Below are 19,188 nucleotides of genomic sequence, written 5' to 3'. Positions count from 1 at the left end.
TAAATGACAAACTCAAGGGAACAGCTCTTTGGCAGTAGGGTTCTTAGGACATAAACAACTTTCATTAAAATGGCTATACTCCCACAACAAAAGCACCACAGAGTCATGCAGACAGATTAAAATAAAAATATATTTACAGCTGAGTCAGAATGGCTCTTTTTGGCACAAAACTGTAGGAGAGCAGCAGGAGAGACCTGAAGCTATCTATACAGCTATCAGAAGGACTAGGACTGGTTTGAAAGGAGGCAGCACAAGTGAAGAAGAATATGGATATAATATTTTTACAAATTTATGGATATTTTTTACAAACTTTACAAACTTTTCCCAGTTAGCGACTAGGACATTTCCAACCCTTGTATCATTCTCAGAGACAAACTGATTGAGTTTTAATAAGCTTGTTCATGGCATAAATTCTGTTACTGAACCACTTTGCATGAGTTCTGTTGTAAAGAAGAACATACAATATGTGAAATTACTGTGAGGGAATTTCACGTGGCCCATGCAAACTTCATCTGCTTGCTAAAAGCTGATGACTGCTTTATCAGCAGCCCTTCCCTTGTGCTGCAAGAGGTGTACTGCTTATCAGGCTGTACACAGAAACTGCGATAGGTGTTTCTTCTCCACAGGTGAGAGAAGCTACTTGCCCAGGCTGCCCTATCTTCACCTGACAACGCATCTGCCATGTCATCAAAATACTGCACAGACTCTTAACTCTCCATATGAGAAGGCCTCTTTGAATGCAAAGCAAGGTTTATGATAAACTTTATCAGTAATTCTTTAACAACTAAGGGCCTTCAAAATTGAACTATTGAGAAGGTGGCCCTAAATGCACATACTCAAAGCCGTATTCTCCTTCCCCCAGCTCTTTACTGCTCGAAACCATTACAGTTCCATAGATGAACTGTGGGCAAGGAAGGGAGATCATCCCTGCTTTGACTGGGAGCCATTTAATAAGGTTCCATGAGGTTTCTGTGGAAGGAAAGGAAACAGGAGCTGCTCTCAGGGATCATACTTGTCACTGGAGTAGCTCCATTCTCGTGCTTCACCAGCCATGACGAGGTGGCCAGGTGACTGTAGAGAATGTTTCATGGCTCTTGGAGGTAAGAGGAAGACAGGTGACCTGTGCCGCAGCCACTGCTGAGCTGGCCAAGTGACACAACACCGGTCTATGCTGCAGAAAGCTGCGACCTGCCAAGATGGTGCATCTGGCAGCCCTCCAGCCAGACTCAGCTACAGAGTTCAGCTAATGTCTTTAACTTGTCTTCTGAGTTTTCCCATGATGGCTACTGATGAATCAGTTCATGGAGCTGGCTGCTTGGGGATACTGGCGGCAGCAGGACGTGAGGCCCAAGGATTGAGACCATCCCGCTGTGCCCAGTCAACTCCACACGGGAGTCCTGAAGCTGGCACAGACCCCCTATCCTGATGGCAGCGCATCCCCTAACAGAGCTGGGCTTGCCAGAAAAAGAATCTGGGGCTGGGGTAGCACACAGGGAAGCACAGCTTGCAAACAGGCTGCTCCGTGGACTCCAGCACAAGGCACTGGATTACAAAGACACACAGTCTAAAGGATCTTTTTATGACTATCAGGATGGGTAAGGGCAGGAAGAAAAGAGGAGGTGGTTTCAAAGTAAAAAGTCTGTCCACCAAGCTTATATTTAAAGTGGAATTGAGACCTGATTACAAATACTGGACCTGTTACTTAATTTTAAAAGCCCTTCTGTTCTGATGGTACACAATGAAATGTGAAGTAACAATGCACTATCCTTTATTTATCTCCATTACAAATGGGACTGTAGATTTGGCAGTAAACAAGCGCCCTGATTTATTGCCTGACTTCATATTAACTAAGACATGTTTCATAAAGGGATAAAACCCTACCACTCCTGTAGCCTTCCCAAGATTTGAAGAAGGGACTAGAGCATGAAACAGTCCCCGGAAATCCCACATTTGAGCAAGAAAAGGTCCTTCCATGAAAACAGTGCAAATAACAGCCACAAGGACCCTTTTAGAAACATGGAAAAATAGGAAACATAGATCAGACCAGAAGCCACTTCAGTTCTGGGCAAAAAAGAGCTCAGAGGGCTCCAGGTCAATACAAGGCACCAAATGTTTTGAAAACCATCGTGAGACCCTGTTTGCCAGGAGACAAATTCTGCTTCAGATATTTCCAAGGCTGTAGTTTCCCCAGTAGCTTAGTCAACCTTGAAGACTCAGAACAAACAGTACACATGGGAATTTCCCAGCATGTGGTTAATTTTTTTTAAATTCTGGTTTACATGATATGCACCCGGGTATTTCTGTCCAACCAGAAACATTTTTCGAAACAGCAGAGAAGTATATAAAGTGTGTTCCCATTGTGTTTTGGTGTCTAAACCACAGGGAAAAGTCACAAGACAGGAAATTCCTCTGCCTTTCTGCAGCCTGACATGAAAAGAGCAGGACTGGTTAGTAATATAAATATGGCTATGCATGTATTTCAACAAGTTATTGTGCTCTTAATGTTCACATTCAGAGTAGGGGGACTAGCTCCTTCTCTTTGTAAAGTTCTGTCAGTTTAAACAGCTCTCAAAAACCTGGTCTTTTTTTATTTTCTTGGGGACAATCAAAGAAAGAAAACTCTGCTCCAGCCATCAAATGAACTGATCAGTAAGAGAATTCTTTGAGAACTCCCAGCTTGGATTCTCCCCCAGACATAGTTTCAAATGCAAAGTCCCTTTTCATATATTGAGTTTTTGTTTTTATTGTCTCTGTGGTTTGTAATTATTAAGCAGACAGATTCCAACCAGTTCTTCGACTCTGTCATCTCTTCCCACATTGCTAGTGCCACCGTCTGCCAGCTGGGCTGGCAAAAGCCCCAGGGAGCCACAACAGGACTGTGTTCTGTATGCATATTGCCACTCTCTCAGTATTTTTATCATTCTCCACTGTATCACCTGAGCAGCTGAAACTATGTTTTTGCCTCTCAACAGTATGAGCTGAAGAACCAATCAACTACTTTCTTTTACCTGCAAAGCTTTCTTGTACCAGTTCTAGCAGGCTCAGTACCTCAGTATCAAAAGCTTTGTTGTCAAAAGGTTTTGTATTTCAGATGTAAATTGGGTCAAGAATTGATTTCACGTTTTCAAACTCAAGGGTGTATATTAAAAGCAATTTTAGGTGACAGTCCTTTCAAAATCCTAACACATTGCAACTTCTTCACACCATGTGGTGACACCTTTCAAACCCCACCACCATCAGCACATCGCTTTCCAAAAAACTCAAATCAACGTAAGGCTGAGTGCGCCACAGTGATATGAACAATGCTTCCAGTGAAGCTGCAGCAGTCCTAGGACAAAGCTCAGAGACAGTTCCATAACCAATCTGGCAAAACATACCACTTGCAGAAACACAACCTCATTTCAGCATTCCAGTTTTGGCTGGAGAGGTGAAGCAACTCACCACAAATAAAAAGATACTAGGGAAGTCACGCATGAGGGTAACAAAAACCGAGAAGTGCAGCACTGCAGGCAAAAGCATGATATAAGGGGGAACTTGGGCATAACAGCATTATGGTTTCACTGAGTATGCTCCCCCAGCCCTGCCTTTCAGTGGTCAAGGATGTTTCTTTCCTGTCTCGTACTCCATAAAACTCCTTATACATCCCATAAAACACGGGAGATGAGACAGAGACAAAGGCATAAAGCTCAACAAAAATCAGCTGATTTCCTAAGGGTTAATGTAGCATGTCTCCACAGAGGAAGCAATAGTTTTGAAAGAAACAAAGAAAACGGATGTGTCAGGGTACTCCAATTGTGACTGACGCAGAGATTAAAAAAAACTAAACCAATTATACACAAGACTGAATCACAGACACTTGTTGACTGTGTAGGGTATGTTTCAAAGCAACAGATTTCACACAAATTGGATCATACAACATTTTTGTTTACAAGGTCTGCTATAAAATAAACTCTATCAAATGGTGCCTTTCAGACAGCTTATATTTTAACATACAGCATTAGACATCAAAAGGACACACAGCAGGTTGTGTATTTTTAAACGCCACTTGATTCATTTTTTTGTAGATTTCACAGCATAGCTACTCAGCTGTAGCTGAGAATGTAGTAAGCGATAAGCCAATAAAATTCAGTTGTTCCAGACAGAACCAAGTCCTGTGTTGATGAAATGAGCATGGGCACAATTCTTTGGACCTGTGGTAGCACACTGTTAATGCATTAAATTCCACTGAATTGTCTAGGTGTGTGTCCTTTTGCACAAGTGTTGGGAGAGCCAAAGAGCTCCTCCAGTGGACTCAGAGAGGTTCCAGAGCCTCAGCAAAGTCTAGGTGGGTCTGAACAACAACAGAGTGAACACTGTGAGAAACCTGATTTAACATACTCTCCCTGTCACACACGTGCAACATAGCAAAGACTGATTTTCCAAACAAACCAAAATAAAAGGTAAATGGCTGAACAACACCATCTGTGGAAAAAAGACTAACAGCACACCACATCAAGTTGCCTAACAGCAGGACAACCTAATGCAACAACTCCATGGAGCCAAAGGGTCTGGAGCCTCAAGCTCCATAAAACACATTTTTCATCAGCACACACAAAACAAACAAAACAATCACCACTACCCTTCATCTCCTGTTGCTTTGCCATCTACAAGTTGCATCCAGTGAGAGACCAGGAAAAAAGCTGCACTGATCTGCCTTCTCACCCTGGGAATTTCCATTCCGTGTACATACTGTACTTCTCTTTCAAACACAAACTCTTACTCCACATCGCACTAAAAGCAAGAGCTTTTCCCATTCTATTGTTTTTATCACACAAGAAAGACATCTTTAAATCCAAGTAGCAAATTGTGTTTTGGTTAGAAAGAGGTCAGGTTGAAAGCAATTATGAGGGAACCAGAGGAAAAGAATGCCATTTTCACAAACTTCACAAAGCATTAAGTTTCAGCTATCATATACTGAAGAAATAAACAAAGACAGACATTTCCCCCAATCCTGTGCAGCACTTTTAAAGGTCACTATACAGATGGAAGGACAGGGGGCAAGCAGACACGGGTGTTGTGTGGAAAATGATTAACTTGTAGAAATAAACTATAGATTCAAAGAGGTGAAATGATGGAAAACCCACTGACTTCAGTCAAGCCTGGATTTCCCCCTGAAAAGGTTGCCAAGAAAAGCCTTCTGCTATGCCATGACAAATGGAGGAAAAATATAATGTTAAACAGTTAACTTTACCAGAAATTGTCACCAAGACATTCAGGCCTTCAAGTACATCCATTTGCTGGAATCGTCTTCGATTGATGAGTGGATAAACCTTCCCCTGCCCACTTCTGTCTAGGAGCATCAGACCGCTTTCAGTGCCCACTAATAAGTTCACTCCTAGAAGAAACAAAACAAAAGATCCAAGTTAGTAGGCATATTTTCCACATATTCTGATGAACTGATGATTGACATAGCAACTGTCTTGTTTCAATCAGGTCTAACCATGGCTGTTTGGGTCTCAGTTTTAGGCCTGCAGCCTAAAAGATCTCATGATGTAGAGGCTGTTTACATTACCTGTCCACAGTGACTACTGACACTAAACCATGTTCAAAAGAGTAAGAGACTGGTAGACCACAGAGGACTTTCTAGAATCAAAATCACAGACAATCCCCTCCCTCAACCAGCTGGTGATGCTTTGCCTGATGCCCCTCCAGGACCACAGTTGTCCCTCCTGGCTGCCAGAGCACTGCTGACTCAGAGTCATCTTGACATCAACCAGGACCTCCAGGTCCCTTACCATGGCACTGCTTTCCAGCATCTCATTCCCCAGTCTGTATGTATAGCCAGGGTTGCCCCATCCCAGGTGCAGAATCCAGCACTTCCCCTTGTTGAACTTCATGACTGGTGATTGCCCATTCCTTTAATTAGTTGGGGTCTCTCTGCAGGACTTCCCTGACTTCCAGGAGTCAACAGCTCCTCCAAGTTTTGTGTCATCTGCAAACTTGCTCAGTATCCTTTCCAGTCCTGTGTCCAAGTCATTTCTGAAGATGTTGAAGGGCACAGAGCCCACGATGGAGCCCTGTGGATGTTACCCAGTCTGATGTTACCCCATTCACTATTATCCTCTACTCGACCCATGAGCCAATTGCTCACCCATGGTATTATGTGTTTATCCAGCTGTGTGCTGGAAAGAGCACAAGTTCCCAAACAAAAGGCACGTTAATGCTGGAAGAGGGGTGAGGTACAAAGTGGTACACAAGCCTATGTATTCCAAAAATATATTAGCTGTTGATAGGGCTGTGGGTAACATGATGCTCTTGACCTGGACATAAATGCTCTTGACATGGCAATAAAAGCAGTTCCCACTGCAACCCTCCTCTAAAAGGACAGGCACCAGGTTGCTTCCTCAGCTTCCTCAGCTGTTGTGAAGCTTCCTCAGCTTCACAACAATCTTCTCCATCTGAATGTTAAAACTAGAGGGACTACAGTAATCTCATGCTGCCACAGGTTTCTGCTAAAGATCAAGCAAACTGAGAAAAGTCGGTAGGTCATTTCCCTTACACAAAGTTCCAAAGATCCACTGGAATACTTTCCAAGAATCCACAAAACCCTAGTATTTAAAATCAATTACATCTTTTGCATAAATACATATATGAGACTAAGTTTTAAATGTCTAGTAATATATTATCAGTCTTAAATTTCATAATAATTTCTTTGCAATAGTGTTTAGGTCCAGACACTCACAAATTCTGCAGAGACAGGTCAGATGTGGTACAGGGAATGGAAATCAAACTAAATGTATGATTCTATTAGACTTTCATGTTGCTCCTAATGTAAAACCTGCCATTGTTTAGCACAACAGAATAATGAAATAAGAAAACGAAAACTCACACAAAACAATCAGTTACATTTCTTAATGGCCTTAATCCCTAGTCAGACAATTAAACCCCAGATACAACTAGATTGGTGCCAATGGGCCATTTGGGCTGATCCCATAATGAACCTTTTCTAATCCAGCAGGTGGGCCCAGTGCACAGGTGTGTATCTCGGTGTGGTCTGCATCTGTAGCAGTGACATGCCTTCTAAAAATATTAAAAAAGGGCATTGCTCACCTAAACAACATCCTGGCTACAGGCATGGGAGTGGTTTGCAAAAGGGAAGGTACATTAAACCTGACCCAGGGCGCACAAGGTGTCTCTGAAGGGGAAGAGAGTGTTAAGGGGGAGCAGAGTGGTAGCCAGAAGGAAGCAATGATGGGGAAGGGAGCTGAGCTACAGGTGCTGGAGAACTGGGAGGTCAGAAACCATCACGCATCTCCGTTTTCCTCTCTCACCTTTTCAGTAAGAAAACTTCAGAGGTCCCAGCAGTCCTCATAAACAAACATACATCTTTTCTCAGATTTGCTGCTCTGCTACTTCTCCTGGAAGGCCTGTCATCCTCCCAAGCTCTTCAGCTATTGACACCTCCTTCATCCCCATCTTGCCCACCTCTAGCCTCTGCATTCCCCACATGGTTTGCACCCACTGGATCCCATCTCACAGCTCCCGTAGGCATTTCACCACAAGAACATTTCACAAAGACTGCCTCTCATACTGAGAGGCATCCTCAAATTGAGAAGTGGCAGAAGGAAGCAGGGAGAGTAAGACACAAAGAAGTCAAGTCTCAGCACAGGCTGCAGCAGCACCAAACCAGCCAAGGAAGTGCCCAGCAGTTGGTCTCCTTCCTGCAGCTCCAGGACCCACTGACTAAAGCTGTAAGTGATTCAGCTTCAACACGCATTTCTGTATTTTTTTCCAGTGTAGATTACAATTCAAAACAAGCCACATGCAAACTGCTCACTCAGGGTCCCTTATCCTCTTTGCTCATCGGGGCTCCTTTGCTCCCGCCTCCATCCCAATCTCTCCTGCTGCCCTTGTGGTGCAGTTGTTTCTGCTTCAAGGTCACATGAACACCTGTCCCCAATCCCTTCCCTTAGCTATATGCATTTTGAGATGAAACTAATGAGATGCTACGCTGGTGGCAAGCAGTGCTTGTATTTTAAAATGTGAGCACTCTCATTACTCACAGACAGCAGAGCTCTTCTACCACCACCCTACAATTAAGCAGTTCTGGTTTTTTCAAACAAATGGAAATGCCTCCTGAAAAAGTTACAGGCTGTCTGTGGAGGCTGGGTGTAAAAATCTATGCTACTGCATCCATATCATTAACATTGACTTTCACCACTCAGAACTAGAAGAAACAAGATCACAGACCTAATGAAATCAACAGTCTGCCAGATACTACCACCATTACCAGTAGTAAAGACAAAGCAAAGCAAAGCAAGTCCCCCTCTTTTTGAATATGAAGCATCACCATGAAATGGTTAACTTTGCTTAAGGGTAGAGAAGCTAAACCTTATCAAGAAATAAGCATGTGGATCAGCTTGTATCACCATCAGTTTGGCCCTAAACAAGGAAGGGCTGTGTTACAGTTGTAACACACTTCCAGGATTTTACCCCTTTTTTTGAAATCACTCTCACAGTCAGATACATAGATCAAGGAAATATGAAACCATTAACAAGAATTGCTACTGGCAAAACAAGGCAGATTGGAGAAATCATAAGTAATTTTTACTGATACCATATGATTTCTCTTTGCCTTTGTCCTCACAGCCTGAAAGTTTACATTTGCACAAGTCCTCATTTTATAATTTTATAACATGAATACAAGCAGAAATAGCATTGGGGTAAAAATTCTTACCAGTAAACTCTGGAAATAAAGAAAACAGCAGATAGGAAGATAAGGTGTTGGGAGAGCTCTTTAACTGACACAGCTTTGCAGGCAAGCAGACTGGGACAACAGTGCTGTTCTGAGAAAAAAATGGTGGAAATAACTCCAAAAGAGAACTAAGGCCCTGGAAAGAGCAATGAAAATATAGAAAAGAGACATGGACTGTGTTACCTATACAATCATCATGTGATTCAGGGGTATGGTCAACTCTCTTCTTTATAGTTTTTAAAATGCCATTCATGTGCATTTACAGCCTGCCAAGTTTCCCCCTACTAGACAAATATGTACGTAACATACACAAGCATCAACTATTAACATCTAGATAACAAAAAATATCTTGTGCCCCCATAGACTCTGGTCAAGAAACAAACAGCATAGCAGAGGAAAGCCCTCCCTGGGTGTTGCAGCATCAATGTCACATTGCAGCAGGCAACAAGCACTGCTCTAAGCCTGGTGAAGTGTGGGATCCTGACTAACTGGTCTGGCACCAACACAAATTATCCCTTGCGACAAGAAGACCAGACACATTTGGTCAGCTGACATCTCATACCCAGCTTCTCTCTGCAGTAACCACTCTTAACAAAGCTAAGTCACAGTCTCAGAATGGCAAATATCCCTCCTACCCTCCTCTTTTCCCTCTTCCTTCCTACATAAGCTGATGACTGAGGTGGCAAGTTATCTTATGAAACACATCTTAATCAAGCTCTGCAACAATACAGTAGCAAGAGGCTCAAGAAGATGATGATTATTTTTCAACAGAAATACCATGTGTACCAGGTGTACAATGTAAGGACTACTACAAGCTCCAAAAAGCTGCAAGAGATGTACTGGCAGGGTTCAGAAAAAGCTGAAAAGGACATCCTGATCAACTGAATGAAGCCTCTCCCAGGCAACTTGTGACAGAACAAGAGGACTGGAGCAGGTCCAGAGAAGAGCAACCAGGCTGATGAAGGGACTTGAACAGAAGTCCTATGAGGAGAGGTTGAGGGAGCTGGGGTTGTTTAGCCTGGAGAAGAGAAGGCTCAGGGGAGACCTCATCACTCTACAGCTACCAGAAAGGAAGTTGTAGCCAGGTGGGGGTTAGCCTCTTTTCCCAGACAGCTATCAGTAAGACAAGAGGGCATGGTCTCAAGCTCTGCCAGGGGAGGTTTAGGTTGGATATTATGATTCTTTACAGAGAGGGTAATCAGGCATTGCAATGGGCTGCCCAGGGAGGTGGTGGATTCTCTATCCCTGGAGGTATTTAAGAAGAGACTGGATGTGGCACTTAGTGCCATAGTCTAGTGGTAGTGGATCAAGAGTTGGGCTTGATGATCTCAGAGGTCCTTTCCAACCCATCTGATTCTATGATTCTATGACTCAAGCTGCACCAGGGGAGGTTCAGGATGGACACCAGGAAGAAGGGTGTTTAAGTATTGGAACAGGCTGCCCAGAGAAGTGGCAGAGTCACCATCCCTGCAAGTGTTCAAGAAGCATCTGGCTGTGGCACATAGTGCTATGGTCTAGTCGATATGGTGGTGTTCAGTCAAAGGTTGGAGTCAGTGATCTTGAAGATCTTTTCCAACCTTAATGATTCTATGATTCTGTGATTCTCAATCTGAACTGTGCCATCAGAAGCATATATACCAGTGGAAAATAATATCAAAGCAGAAGCAACATAAGGAACACCATAACAATCAGCTCTTGCAAAAAGAAGATGCAAACAAGCACTGAATAAACGCAGAGGAACAGCTACAGTTTCGGAGATACATTATCGGAGACTGCAAGCTCATACTGGCGCGTCTACACTTCAGAAGTGCAGGAGGCAAGGGAAGAACACGTTTGCATTACCCCATAAGGCAGCACACAGTATCTCAGAATTGAATCTCTTCTTGTATTTGCGAATCTCTGGTGTATCGCTCTGTGGCCGTGTATTCGTGGGATTCACATTGACAACTGATCCTTTCCGTGTAGGGTCTTGCCTTATTGCTTCTGATCTCATTGCTTCACTAGAAAATCCTACTGAAAAAAAGAAAAGCAAAGTGCATGTAATATCCCTCAAGTGCTAAATTCTGGCCTTATATTCTTGACATTATACAACCCAAATCAGTAACTGAGAATACAGAGAAAGTCTTTCTTTTTGTAAGAAATGTAAATGGAAAAAGAAAATAAACCATGCAATCCATTGCAAATCAAATAAAAAGCATGATGGTAACATTCTTAACTACTTTAAAGAGCCACTGGAACCCTTTTTCAATTGTTGTCTTCAGCTACTTTACTTACCCACAGAAGTCACAGTTGTCCCACTAGATGGAGAAATCTGTAGTAATCTGGGGTCTATAAAAGGTGTAAAGGAGGAGGAAGATTTGTGTTTCTGGAGTGTGTTACTAGCGGACTGAGTCTGCAATGTAAATTTCAACTTTATTAATATTAATGACAATAAAAAGCATGGATAACAACAACCAACATTTTAAAGTTACTATAGATTTATGCTACAGAGTCTCCCCAAACTTTTATACTTCCTTTATAGATACAAAACACACTACAGGCACCACACCTGAACTAGATACATATGCACACTGCACATGTTACGGCAAAATGTCATCCCTGAAACTCAGCTGCTAGCAAAGCCTTTTACAATAGGCCACTACAATCAGGCACAAAGGGAATGTCTCTCCTTTTAAAAATCTGCTTAGATGGATGTATACTATTTTATTTGCAAGTTGTCCACTACCTACAGTTTTTGAATTTATGAAGCATCTCCTGAATTGAGCTAGTTTAATAAATTATGAAGCTTGATCTCTTGGCTTGTGCAACAAAATCAGAACCATCTGGGATCAAGCATTCACTTCTATGATGGATTATGTTCCAATGTTTGCTACTGTCCATTCTCCCTATTTTGTTTAACCTGAGCCTCTTGCCAGAAAGCTGCAGCAGGTTCTTCCACCTTTATTTGACAAAGCAACGTATTAGACCTGTATTGAACAAAGGGGCTCATTAGTGTGGAAGGTGTAGCAAACGGTGACATGACACTATGAATATGTAGTGGATAAAATCACTGGTGCTTGCTGAGTTATGAGGTCTAAACATGAAAAAACAAAGAAAGAAAGAAGACAAGTGAAACAATGAACTGTTAAAAGTGGAAATGAAACGACTTAAAAACTCTTGCCAGTTTAGTATTATAGTGACAACATTGCATAATGAAGCAGAATGGGACAAGTGAAAAAATAGTATATATATATAAAGGGTGTGCACGTGGGTAAGTTACACCAAGCAGTACCGGGTTTTTGCTCAGCTTTATGCAAACATAGTTACGAGACACTTTTTTGGCATGAACTAATCTTCAACCTATGATCTTCCTAAGCCTATACTCTGCAGAAAAAACCCAGCAATTTATCTTCAGAGTGTATCGGTCCCCTGAATAGCTTAATACCACAAGGTTCCTTCATCACCAGGTACTGCCTCCACTTTCCAACCTGAGTTAAGTGAACCCTGCTTACTTATTGCTTAGATCAAAGTAATGAGCAAGCATATCTCTGCATCAATCAACTGATCTCTATAACCTACAAGAGTGTGCTTTCAGAAAGATCAAAGACCAATGAAGCATATCTGAAAATTAAGTATTATGCTAAATGAATTTCCAGGAGGAAATGTTCCCTCCCACCCTCCTGCTCTGGTTCACAAGCATTTTTGATTATGTGGTGAACACGTGCATTGCCATCAGCCTACCCAGCTCACTACAACCTCTCCTTCTCATCACAGCACTTGCACACCTACATGGCAGGACTCGACCATGAGAAGCAGCAGCTTCTTTTCACCAAGTTTTGCTCCCCTGTACCATCCCCTGCTTTAGAGGCTTTCCCTGTAAGCCAGACTGGCCACCCAGCCAGGAGTGGAGACACCATTATCAGGCTCCTTGCTTACTGATAGGGTTGGTAAGAGCCAAATGGTGCCCTTTGTTTATTCACAGGTGTGCGCCTCCTCTGCTGTAAGGGGTTACACACATGGGAAGGACCAGGCTTTCCCACCACCACTTGGTAAGGGAAGGTACCATCCTGGGATCAGCCGAGGAGAGCAAGAGGGAGCATCCCCCATGGCGAAGCCTTCCCTACCTGGACATAACCAGTGTTGGTGAACAGTCACCTTTACACAGCTGCTTTTCAGAACACACACATACTTGGAAAAAAACCCAAATATTTTTCCCCATTCATTATTCCAAAATAACAATACCTCAGGCTTTTACAACCCTCCCGGGCAACACCTGATTTGTTCACTCAGCCCACGTGGCAAGGTTTAAAGAGCAAAATCCCTCCGTAGCCGCTTCCTCTCCCAAAGGGTGAGTTTCCACAAGCAGCTCCTCATATGTGTGGAGTTACTAGTCCAGCCTTTACTGACAAAGCCAAAATTAACTGCTAATTCTGAAGAGGCACATTGCTTGCAATTAGCCTGCTCCCGGAATAAAACAGAATTAAAAAAAAAGAGTATTGGCTTGAAAATGCAGTAGTCAAGTTTAGTTTAAAACGAATGCCATGCAATTAATGACTCACTAAAGGAAGCAAAAATAGTAAACTGGCAAGTTTGGCGTGGGACTGCTCTACAGTTAAGGGCTTCTTACACAGAACTGAAATGTGTTATTTGGGGGGGCGGGAACAAAGGTGACAGGAAAAAAAAGCAGGGGAGATTGGCTGGAGTTCCTTTGCAAACTAGCTACTAGGCAACGCTGCTATAACCCTACGAAAGCAGCCAGCTGTGGTGTAAGACATACCTCATTAGTAGTTAGCTTGTCCTGGGGTGTCTGTGGGGACATGGTGGGTGTCGGCTGGCTGGAGGATGGGGAGGAGGAGGTGGAGGAAGTGGAGGAGGAATGGCTTTGCTGTAAGAGATCTGGCAAGAGGTGAATGCGACCGGCAAAGCCATTGCTCTCATGATGGCTGGCACGCTTTTTGTCAACTGTACTCTGTAGAAAAAACAGGCACACTTGTCTTGCTCAAGTGCTGCTTAAAGGTCTATATCCCTAACAACCTCTCTCCTTCTCTCTCTCGCTTCCTACCTTTTCACATTTACTTTTTAATTTAGTTTTTTAAATAAGATGAGAATCCATGCTTTGATGCCTGGATGGAAAGGGAAAGTGGGCAGAGCTACTAGTATTCATCAAATTCCTACCTCTTCTGGCAGGCAAAAGCTTGGTAAGTGTGGTTGACTTGCACAGCCAGTTTCACCAATTCACAAAAGAGTAACTGTGCTGCTAAGTCCGACACCACAACAGGGACAAGCATATTTTTGGGGGTGACGCGAGCATTTCTTTCCCTATTGTTTTGTTTAAAACTAACTTCAATCCTATAGAGATAGCAGTTTGGACTTTCTGGAGAATGCCTGCAGAAAACTATTTAAAACAATAACCATGAAATTTTATTTTTCAAACCAGAGGGCTCAATTAAGAAATTGGCATTCAGTTGTGAAACTCAGAAATGCGATTACTGAAGAAACTCCTATAAGCTAGCACGCTCATTAACACACAAACTCATTTAAAAGCAGGGAATCATTATCTTTCAGAGGCACAAGAATGCAGTATTTTCAGGATCAAAGGCAACAACATAGCACTCTAGCTCTGTCCACATTCTCTGCTTCACCACCTATTCTACTTCTCCCCCACACCAACTGTTGCATGAATTTGTATGTATATGTGTGTGTATGTTACCTGGGTGGTCTGTATGCCCTCAACTACAGTTTCAAAACAATTTTTAAAAGCCCTGAGTGCTCCCACCCCACTCTCCCTCCCAGCTCCACTCCTGAGACACATGTTCGGTTCTATGGTAAAACTAAACTAAGTTCTTGCTCCAGGTACTTGCTCCACACACCTGTAGCTTTTCTACCCTTCTCTCCCACAGACTTTGAGATATTCTGCATGGTGCTGCCATGGGTGTCACTGGAAAGCATGCAAAACAGAAGCAAGGGCTACTCTCCTCCTTGCATGCATCAAACATCTTGCTCATCTGAAATCCACTACAGCTGTGTCTTGATAATACGAACAACAAACATAATGTAGAAACAGCATGGGTGAATGAGCGAGTGGGTTAATGAGCACAGAAAGGGTGCAGCACTGCACAGGGAGAGAAAAGCAATACCTGTCGAACAATTAAGGTGCCCTCCTTCGAAGGAGTCAAGGCAGGTTCACTCTCCACATCATCATGGACAATCATGGTTTTCACTGACTCTGTTTCACCATTGCTCAAGTTCAACGTTGACCTATTTGGCAGACAAGAAGTAAGTGGAGTGAGATAATAGCCCTAGTGCCCTAGCTGCCACTGCCCTGCATCAAGGCACACTGAAAATTAATTTGTATTGTGACCAGAGTGGAATATTTACAACATAACCTGCCTAGAAAAGCCTCTCTAGCAAAAAAAACCAAAACCAAAACAAACAAACAACAAAACAAAAGGAAAAAAAAAAAAACCAAAACCCCAACACCAAAAAAAGTCATGAGATTTTTAAACACTGTATCTCTTTTTTTAACAAATCAACATGGAAGAGGGAGACGACATTGAGAAGATTACCCTCAGCATTTGAAAATAAGAACATACAAGACTGTTACATCTTGCTCATAGGTTGTAGTAAGCTGAAAGAACTAACATACAAGCCAAAATACTCAACAAACTTTTCCTTCAATCCCCTATGAGAGAAAATAGATGCAAAACACTGGTAGAAGAACTAACACTGCTCGGACATCATCTGGTCCAGAAGTAGACTCATCTGCTCCTTCTTGTTCCATATCATCATCTTCCTCATCTGTTGTCCCTGACTCCTCACTTGAGGATGAGTAGTCTGTTACTTTGTGTGGAGGTCGCACATCCTCCACTGCTCGCAATTCCTTTGCCAATGCAGTTAAATCCTGATGGGAGAGGGAAGAAAAAAAGGCAAAAAACCTGATGTTGCAAGTAGGAGAGAAGAAGAGTTTGCAAGACAAACATGCAGGATTAGTGCCTGAGTTTGCTCAGTTGTCCACTGCCATGTTTCCATTGCCCCAGCAGTAGTTTCCTCAGACTTACTCATTCCCAACAGTTATGAAAACTCACTCTCTGATAAATTAAAGCACCAGAAGAGTCAACCTAAGTGGGTCTTGCCATATCATAGAAAAATGTGCATATTCTGAAACCCAACTATCCTGATTATGACTTCAGTTTACCCTATTATACCATCTGAAGGACATATAAAAGCACCAAGACCCACTCTCACATGGTTGACTGTCACAGTTTATTTTCCTGAACTTTTCAGGTTAATAGTATCCACCTACTATCAGAAGCCTCTACGTTTCTTTAAGAAAGTTGACAGATTTGGGTACTAGGGCAGTATCATAAAAAAAATGGCAAGAGAAGGAAGTTTTAAGGAAAATTGGAAATATTGTGAGAACCCACTGAGTTTCCCAAGATACAACTGGACACACAGCTGTAATCAATTGTAATAGCAGCCAGGTAAATGAAATGTCAGAAATCTTTCACAGAAAGTAGCAACAATTTAAGGTCTTACCACTTCTCCCTGCACCATTCAGCCCAGTATTGGCACATTCAGGTCACATGCACGATCAGTGATCCAGCCCCAGGAAGGAAGCACAGGATTGAATGAGAGAAAGGCAAAGGTTAGGAAGGAAAATGACCACAGAGCAGAAATCAATCCCAGAAGCACAGTAAAATCTAATGTTTAAAATACTGTGATGTGCACAGGCAATTGCACATCCGAGAACATGCTGCTAGACCCCCAGTTAGAAACTCAAGACGAAGTTCATCCCAGAGGGCACCATGAATAGAGGCTCACACTGTACTTTTTGGGAGTCTGCCTGAGAGAGGTGGTGGACAATGGAAAGTGGATGCAACTTACAGCAGGTTTGATAGGTCTGAAGACTTCCTTTTTCTCTTCAGGCTTTTTAGGTGCACTTTCATGACGCTGCGACGGCGAACCCTCTGATTTGGATGATGCTGCATGAGCCAAGACCCCAAAAGTAACACCAAACAAAACAGATTAGGTAGGGAGGTAAAATATGTTTTTCTTACTTCACTTCGGAGAGGGGAAGAGAGGTGAGAAAACTATCAGGTGGTGTCTGACCGTATGACCAAAGTTTCACAAGTTCACTATTACACTATAGTACACTATTTGTCCCTGAAGGACTAAAAAAAGACATCATTAGCTGTGATTTGTATGGGTGCAACTGACCTATAACTGAAGCCAAAGTAAACAGTCACACAACTGCAAATCAAAAGATTCAGTTGTGGCCATAAGCTGGAAAACCTCCATCAACGTTCAATGTAGCCCAGCTGAGACCTATTCACAGCAGCCTACACCCTGTCACCACCGAGGTGACAGGCAACAAGCATCAATATGTGCCCTTGCACATATGAGGAAGGGAGCTAGGAGGGCATGGAGACTGGGATGTTTGCACACAGGAAAAGCAGTGACTGGATGCGAATTAAAGAACAGTGAAACACTTTGACAACGACTTCTATGCCTACTGCCTTTTCCAAGCAAGGGCATACTGCCAAGGGGGTACAGGAGGTTAACCCATCTTTGACACTGAATGCTCAAAGGTCATTCCATGTGGAGGTTATCATCCTTAATTTTTGAGTGTTTCACAGCTTAATAAAATTAGACATACAGTGTTACAAAGGGTGGGAGAAGGACTTACATCTCATCCGGAACCGCTCTCCAGACCCACTCTGAGAGCCAGGGTGGGAGCCAGGCTGTGAGCCAGAGTTGCTTGAACCTGAAGAACTGCCACTGCCCGGCCTTGGTACGAGCTTCTCCACCCTTTCCCACAGCAGACGAGGCTCTATATTGCTGTATTGGGGAGGGAAGAAATTGTTTGTCACACACTTCAGTTCCAAATTCCTGTTTCTAAACTCAAACATCACTCTCCCATAGTGTTTTGCTAATAACTCATCTGAAAGAACACTGAGCTGAGGGTATGAGTGATGCTGCACAACCCAGGCAGTGGCTCCCTCTGCCAATGGCTCCCTCTATCTTATTTATGATGGTAAGAAAAAAAAAGTTTAGGTGAGTATAAACTATTCTTTATATATGGAGATGTCTACCTGCCATCCTTATGTATCTAACCTAAAGGGGACAGTTCCCTCAGCCTGCACGCAGCAGGTTTAAAATTGGCTCAGAAGTGCCCTGGGCACCCAAGCCCAAGCCAAAAAGAATAACAGAATACCCTCACTCCTGTCCAGTGAGCCAGTTCCAGGGGAGCCTGTCCATTTTGCTCTGCTGAGCTCAGATGTCAGTCCCCTCCTCCCCCTTCCTAACCTCAGATGCTCTGTGTAACAGCTCATGGATGCTTTTCCCCCTCCTGAAGTTTGCTTCTGGCCAAGATGCCATAAAGTTTCTGAGATCTCTTCACTTTAGATATTACAAACACTTCTGCTGCCAGTAATCCCCACAGTATGCCCAAGCTGACCTGCTGCATCAAAAGACAAGATGTTCATAAATGGCCACATTTTTTTCCAAAATCTTAAGGATATTGAAATTATTGCTAAAGTTACAGGGCAGGATACTCAAAGGAGGAGAGGTAAGAAGAAATTTTGCCAGTCTTAGTTGACACATCTGCTACATCAAGGGACATTAATATTAATCATTACTGAAAAAGGATCCAACATCATCTTCCTTTCACGTCCAACAGGCACTGCCAAAAACTGTCTGGAAACGCCTGATTTCCCATGAGCCTTTTTCTTCCAAATCAAGAAAGGTGAGGACATTAGGCTTACAAACCTCGTGGAGTTCCTTTGACCTGCTTGGTTATTTTGCTGCCCACTGCCCTGCAGCGGAGAATCACGGCGGGACAGGACTGGTGATCGGGACGTTGTTCTCACAGGTACCTTGGGAGAAAAAAAGATTGTGTTAAACCCATGAAGGAGAGAGACAGAAGAGGAAAATTAAACCTGTCCTGCCACAGAATATATTTTTAAGATTTTAACACTTTCTAAGTCCAAGCTAGCATCAGATCAAAAGCAGCAAGCAAACACCCATAAAACCAAAAGCCTTAGTTGGGATGCTATTCAGAATTTGAAGAGAACACAAAGTTTAGTCTTAACACTAAGTAGTGTTTAATAGTTACCACACAAACACATACAAGCCCCACTACCCTCCCAACTACTGAGACATTAAAAAAGAATATGGCATTTTGACTGAAGCAGGAGAGGCACAAAGCAATTGCTGAAACAGCATGAGAATTAGGAGAATAAGCTCAAGGGAACCAAACAAATGCCCGGGAATGGATCAATAGAAGGCAAAGACCGGTGGGGGAGCAAGAATATACTCAGAAGAAGCAAATCCCAGTGGATGGGAGGGGGGATGGGAGGGGGAGAGGAGGAGGAAATATATTGAATGTTTCCTTTTTGTTCAGTTCCATCTCAATTTTAAATAAATGTCTGATTCATAGTTTGGGTTGCTAACGGATGAAGAGGAAAATTAACCCT

At 42.9% G+C, this 19,188-nt stretch overlaps 1 protein-coding gene across 8 annotated transcripts in view; it reads right to left on the bottom strand.

Moving 5' to 3' along the window:
* MAP4K4 (mitogen-activated protein kinase kinase kinase kinase 4) overlaps nt 1–19,188 on the bottom strand; it is a 172,224-nt gene that overhangs the window by 11,292 nt on the left and 141,744 nt on the right. For 2 of the 8 annotated variants that reach the window (XM_050332482.1, XM_050332486.1), the window contains 10 exons: nt 18,482–18,588; nt 17,400–17,551; nt 16,598–16,695; nt 16,250–16,258; nt 15,439–15,614; nt 14,851–14,971; nt 13,491–13,682; nt 11,009–11,126; nt 10,577–10,747; nt 5,231–5,374 (listed from right to left, as the gene is read on the bottom strand). In XM_050332482.1, coding sequence (XP_050188439.1) covers nt 5,231–5,374; nt 10,577–10,747; nt 11,009–11,126; nt 13,491–13,682; nt 14,851–14,971; nt 15,439–15,614; nt 16,250–16,258; nt 16,598–16,695; nt 17,400–17,551; nt 18,482–18,588 — 1,288 coding nt within the window. The remainder of the gene's footprint in view (nt 1–5,230; nt 5,375–10,576; nt 10,748–11,008; nt 11,127–13,490; nt 13,683–14,850; nt 14,972–15,438; nt 15,615–16,249; nt 16,259–16,597; nt 16,696–17,399; nt 17,552–18,481; nt 18,589–19,188) is intronic. The other 6 variants (XM_050332484.1, XM_050332489.1, XM_050332483.1 and 3 more) reach the window with 3 other exon arrangements.

The sequence above is a fragment of the Myiozetetes cayanensis genome, unplaced genomic scaffold (genome assembly GCF_022539395.1).
Source record: "Myiozetetes cayanensis isolate MyiCay16 unplaced genomic scaffold, myiCay2020 scf5-8, whole genome shotgun sequence".
Taxonomy (NCBI): Eukaryota; Metazoa; Chordata; class Aves; order Passeriformes; family Tyrannidae; genus Myiozetetes; species Myiozetetes cayanensis.
The sequence above is the reverse complement of the archived record's forward strand: the minus strand, read 5'-3'. Positions and strand labels throughout refer to the sequence as shown.